This window comes from Hyaena hyaena, unplaced genomic scaffold, assembly GCF_003009895.1.
Source record: "Hyaena hyaena isolate Hyena2069 unplaced genomic scaffold, ASM300989v1 scaffold_74, whole genome shotgun sequence".
NCBI classification, from domain to species: domain Eukaryota; kingdom Metazoa; phylum Chordata; class Mammalia; order Carnivora; family Hyaenidae; genus Hyaena; species Hyaena hyaena.
In genome coordinates this window covers 1,421,612-1,427,611 of record NW_024080706.1, presented here as the reverse complement: position 1 = coordinate 1,427,611, position 6,000 = coordinate 1,421,612, and the positions used below count along the sequence as shown (strand labels likewise).

At 52.6% G+C, this 6,000-nt stretch overlaps 1 protein-coding gene across 4 annotated transcripts in view; it reads left to right on the top strand.

The window, feature by feature from the left end:
• The first annotated feature begins 291 nt into the window (after positions 1-291).
• The window catches only part of CD44 (CD44 molecule (Indian blood group)), an 89,581-nt gene continuing 83,872 nt past the window's right edge, over positions 292-6,000 (top strand). Inside the window, exon 1 of one of the 4 annotated variants that reach the window (XM_039233343.1) lies at positions 292-526. In XM_039233343.1, coding sequence (XP_039089274.1) covers positions 460-526 — 67 coding nt within the window. In that variant the 5' untranslated portion in view covers positions 292-459. The remainder of the gene's footprint in view (positions 527-6,000) is intronic. The other 3 variants (XM_039233344.1, XM_039233345.1, XM_039233346.1) reach the window with 3 other exon arrangements.

Here is a 6,000-nt window from a genome sequence, read left to right as displayed (position 1 = left end):
ACCCAACGGGACTAAGGTTTCAGGACCCAGCCACCCCCTTGCCCGGCCAGAGGCCGCCCTTGCAGCGGCCGGGAGAGGAAACCGCTGCGTCCCGGGGCTCACAGGCACCCCGGGGCTCCGCGGCCGCCGCCGCCGAGGCCGCCCGGGCTTACCGTCTCCGCGGGGCACGGGGCGGGGGCGGAAGGGCTAGCGCAGGGGAGGGCTGCTACGTCTTTAAACCTCTGCCGCTGCTTAGTCACAGCCCCCTTGCTTGGGTGTGTCCTGCGCTCGCTCCCTCCCTCCCTCTTAGGTCACTCTTTCAGCCCTTGAATAAAAACTGCACCCAACTTCCCAGGCGCCCTCATTGCCCAGCCGGACCCCAGCCCCCGATAGGCTCGGGCCGCCCAGCTCGCCCCGCGCTCCGCCGGCCCCCGCCCAGCGCACCGGACCCCGCGCTCGCCCCCTCGGTTCGCTCGCACCATGGACAAGTTTTGGTGGCGCCTAGCCGGGGGACTGTGCCTCTTGCAGTTGAGCCTGGCGCAGATCGGTGAGTGCGGCGGGGGGCAGCGGGAGGCAGTGGCCGGGAGGCCGGGACGGACCCTGCAGCCACCTGGCTGAGCGGGCCCCGGGGACCGGAGGCGAGCGGCCGGCGAGCGGCGTGGATTTGGTTAAGGAGAGCGGGGCGAGGATTTGCGCTAAGCTCTTGGAGTGTGTGTTGGTGCGAAGCACCGTTTTGCTGAAAGGAAAAGAGAAAGAGCGGAGAAAGTTGGCCGGGCCGGCTGCTGCGCGCAGTTTGGGGTGAGGTCGCCGGCGCCGGAGCACAAGGCAGAAAGTAACTGTACTCCTGGTGCGCGCAGCCGGTGTCTGGACGGACAGACTCCTGTGCCCAAGGGTGCTGGAAGCCTGGCTGGGCTGTCGTCGGGCAGGGCAGGGCGAGGCGGGGCGGGGGCCGGGGCTATCAGCCAGGTGGTCATAGAGAAGGTGGTGTGAGAGCTGGTGGCGGTGAGCCTTCCAGAAAGGGGTGCCGGCGCCCTGCGGCTCCCCAGTGCGCCTGAGCCCCAAAGCTCTTCCAGTTGGCTCCAGTCACTGACTATTCAGCGCTTGTGGGAACTTGAACCAGCTCTGTGAGGTTCTGGGTTTCCACGAGGTGCCAGCCTGGGGCAGGGAGTGTGAGGAGGAAAAGCAATGACTGAGCCAGCTACTCAAACCCCCTGCTCCTGCCAATCAGTTAGGGGAAATCCAGACAGTAACGTGGCTCATGTTCCCAGCCTGGCAGCCCCAGAGCAGGGAGGGGCGCCCGGGCGTCAGGGTGGTGTTAGGCACCCTGGAGCTGGGGCTGTATCTCTCAGTGGCTGTGGAGTGGGTGGCGGCGTGTGAAGCAGTCTGGTGAGACCGAACTGCACACGTCCCTTCCCTTTGTCCGTGTATGTACAGATAATTACATGGCTGATTTGCTTATTGCTAGCAAAATTAATTCTTCTTTTAAGAAGTGCCAGCTGGGTCATTAAGACAGCTCAGCCTATGGTTAATTCCACTCAGCAAGTATTTATTAAACCCAGCTCTGGGGGTACCAAAGATACAGTCTTACCTGGATGCTTCAGACTGGGGATAAGTGGGGATCGAAGATCCAGATTCCTGAAGCAGAAAGAATAATAATGATAATAATCATAATAGTAGAAGAAATAGAAACCAGCCAGCATTTACTGCACACTTTCACTGTGCTAAATGTTTACAAGTGTTACTGTAATTTGCCCTCACCGTGGCCCAGCGAGAAGCATCCTGTTACTAGCCCTGTTTCAGGACAAACTAAGGCTCAGAGAGGTTAAGTAACTTGCCGGTTCTCACACAGCCCGAAGGATTGGTGCGCGTGTGAACCCAGGTCCGTTAGTCTGTGCTTAGTGGGAATATGTTAGACTGCATGTATGGCATGGATGTACTTGGAAAGAGTTTGGGGATGGAGGGTTGAGGTGGACCAGAGGCCATCGGAGGCTTCCAAGGCGAACTGAGCTCCACCAAGTCTTTGAAAGGCAAAAGCACTTGGGATGCCAGGGAAGAGAAAACCTGGAGTGCAGGGAGAGGGCTGGGCCGGGCCTTCTCTGTGACCTCCAGGGAAGTTTATTTGTATATTACCTTCCCTGAGACCTCCGGGGAGGTTTATTTGAATTACCTTCTGGTGATGTCTTCTGCTTTGTTTCTGAGGATCTGGCTCCTGACTCCTTCCAACTGGTCTCCCTGATTCTTCTTAAGGGTCACATCCCCAAATATTGACACTGTCCTGACCCAGAGACTAGAGGGCTCACTCCTCCCCGGGCTTTCGCGGTCCATGTGGGCAGCGTCATTTGGAGGTAGCACAAAAAGTGCCAGTAGCAATAACTGCCTGGGCCTTGGCTTTCATGTGCTTGTAACGTTGTTTGGAAGGAACTGAGACTTGGAAGGGAGACGTGACTTAACAGCAGCTTGGCTGGGCGGGCAGGGAGGGGAAGGAGGAAATGAGGGGTAGGAGAGCCAATACTATTGCCCCAGCGCCCCTGTTGGGAGTGGGGGGCCTCCAGAAGACAATGAGGAAACTTTGGAAAGGAGCAAGGGTTTGGGGAGGAAGAAAGGGTCCATGCTTCATACTCGAAAGCAAAAAATAGAGAAATGGCCAAATGGAGTCAAGCAACACTGAACAAGAAATTAAGTTGGAAAACAGACACTGTGAATTGGGTGTCATATGCAGTAAGAAGAAGAGTAGCCCTGGGTAGAGGGCAAGTGGGATGAGCTCTCCCACATCTTACCGCCTCCTTTCCCCTGTGGGCGGGAGGTCATTGCTGGGGAGTTGCGCCCCTGGCGTTGAGAAAGAGGGGTGCATCTGAGAGCTCTTGGGGGTGATGAATGCCCTCTGCTCCCTGGGAGTATGAGAGTCCTTTCTTCCTGGGAGTTAGGGCTTTGGCTGTGTTTTCGCAGGTGGAGAAGCAAAAAATCCATCACACTGAGGTTAGCATCATTTAATTCAGTTATTCACCAGACACACATTGGACATCTCATTTCCTGCAAAGGCGCTGTGCCAAGTAGGCGTGTTTGAGGCTGACAGCCAGTAGGAAGTGGTTCCATTTTCTTTCAAATTGCCCCACGCGGAAGCAGCATGGGCAGCAAGGAATTCTTAAGTTATGACAGGCCCCCTTCCATTCATTCAAAAAATATTTCTTGACTCATTGTCATAGACTCACCAATGGGGACTCCAAGGACCATTTAGAAAAACCCTTCTTTTTCCCATGGAGGAAGCAGACCCTGCACAGAAGGGAGGAGTGACTTTCCCTGTTGCAGACAGACTTAGGGCTGGACATTTTCCATCCACAGGGCTCTGAAATACCCCCATCACCAAGGACTCCACCTCTGTCCCCGTGGTGAGCCTAACGCTGGTTTGATGCCCTAAATGCTACCTTCAACATTCACTACAACTTTTTATTTTCTCTATAATACACATGGTTTGAGTTTAAGATAAAGAATAATGATACATATTTCTTACCACAAAACAAAGTTGCTTCTCGAGGAAGAGCCTCTGTACTGTCCTGGGAGCTCCCAGGGCCTCTTGGAGCATGGCCGGATCGCTCGGAGTTAAAGAGCACCCCTGTTTGAAAAGCCTGGCTGCTACTGCAAAAGAGGGTTCCAAGTCCCAGGAAGTGTATTTACTGAGAGCACTGGCTCTGGGCGAGGCATTCAGCCACAGGGGTTGAATAGATTATTCTCTATAAGCCTCATGATGTCCTAAATATGTTTAGTTAACCCCATTTTCTAGACCAAGGAGTCGAGGCTCAGGGAGGTGGCATGACTAGCCCGAGAACACACAGCCACAAGATGGTGGAGCTGGGGTTTCCCATTGTCTAACAGTCCCCCGTGTTAGACTCCGATGCTTATGCTCCTTTGATTCACTGCTTTGGAAACTGTGTGTGGATGTCGTTCCCATATCCTCCCCATCCCTTGTGACCAGCTAACGCGAAGCCTGGTGTGAGAGGCTTTCTCGCTCCCCCTGGCAGGCTGTGGGCTCTTAGCTGCTCTACCCTGCCCTACCCTGGACTGTCTCTCCCCAGTCTTGGCCACAGCTGTCAAGAGATGCCAGCCTAGTTATTTGTTACTAAAATAAGTCAATTCCCTTATCAGAGCCCAGCTGCCCTTCTAGACATGCTCTCATTTGCAGGCTTGGAAAAAAGGGAGAGGCTGTTCCTTGTCTAAGAGACAAGTTAGGGCAATGTCCTCTGCCTGAAAATTAAGGAGGAGGCCTGCAGAGGCCCTCACCCTAACCCTGCAAGCGCTTTAGATGTGTTGACCCAGAAAGCCCCTCCTCACACACTCACTGGAAACCTTCAGTGTTTATTTAGCAGGCTGTCCATGCCCCAGAGAGGGAAAGTCTTGGGGACCCAGGTGGTAGGCTGACATGGTTTTCTACAAAAGTCTAGGGTCTTGAGCTGAAAGGCAGAATGGAGCTTTAGGTGACATGCCATCTCCCAGGTGAGATTTCAGATCAGTCTACAGTGTCCAGGCTGATGGTTTCAAGCTGGGATTCCCTGACAGAGTGGAGGTGGGCTGGTGCTGGGTCTCCCCATCAGCAGGTCCCGGCCGGGACTGGGCTGTGCTGGGGCTCAGCTAGGGCTGAGCTATGTTTCCCCAGCACCTCTGTTTCAGCCAACTCCACCCAGAATCTAAAAAGGAAGTGGCTCTTGTGAAAGAAGAGATGAAGCAGGTGGCAGATGCTGACAGACAAAGCATGGTTCTCAAAGGGGATCTTTTCTGCTTCAGAAAGAAATTCTGGGGGATTGCACAGTGAGAAGCTGATGAGTCAATTTCCTTTGTGTTCCTGCTTGAATGGGAAGCACACAAGTGTTCTTTAGACTCATCAGGGTAGACTAGTGCCTCCTACCTTAAATTCAAACCCCGCTTTTCACACACTGAGCAAGTTGAGATGCTTTCTTAAAAAGTGCACTCCCCCAAAGCTGGCCATCAAGGGTGCGGGAAGCCAGACCAATCCAAAAGAGGTAGAAGGGGGTGTTTTCTAGTCTGTGGTTGTGGAGTCTGGCTTGGCATGGATAAAGTGATGCCAAAGTTTCTAGGACAGTCAGGATTCCAAAGTGCAGATGTTCTACCAGTTGACACATTGTATATATTTTGACTAAGTGTCTATATACTTTTCTACCAATAAATGTATAGCTTCATGTGATTAGAAGTCAAAAACTTTGCAAGGCACCTCACTCAAAAGAAATTCACATCCTTATAGCTCCTTAATGGATTGAGTGTCTGATTCCATTCATGTCTGGTCCTGAAAATGTGTACTTTGGAGAGAAATATTTAATATTTCTCTGCCCTCCACTTCTTTTTTTTTTTTTTTAAATTTTTTTAATGTTTTCTAGGAGAGAGAGAGACAGTGTGAGCAGGGGAGGGTCAGAGAGAGAGGGAGTCACAGACTGAAACAGGCTCCAGGCTCTGAGCTGGCAGTCAGCACATAGCCTGACGCGGGGCCCGAACCCACGAACCGCGAGATCATGACCTAAGCGAAAGTCGGACGCTTAACCGACTAAGCCACCCAGGCGCCCCACTGCCCTCCACTTCTTGATCACACCAATATGTGAAGTACAAGCTACATATTTGACTCTTGCTTGCTGCATGTGGGCATGCGTACATTGAGGGTGTGCGTGCGTCTGAGCCCGTGTGTCTGCACATAATGTGAATATTACAGGTCAGTCCTTAAGAATTTATCAGGTGTCTTCTGTGGGTCCCACACTGTGCTGGGTACTACAGAGGAATTACATGTCTGAGGTTGGCATGTCTGAGCTGGGCCATTTTAGACTGTAAGGCTAACAGCATTTCTGAGCTGAGACACAGCAAGGGAGGCTGGAGGAATCCATGAAGGAGAGGAAGTGGGAATAGGGACAAGATAGGATTTGAATATATGAAAAAAACGGAATGAAAAAGGGGTGTGTCTATTTCTGCTACCCTGCTGTTAATTTACTCACTTTCTAATAAGTTAGTCAGCTAGGCAGTGTATTC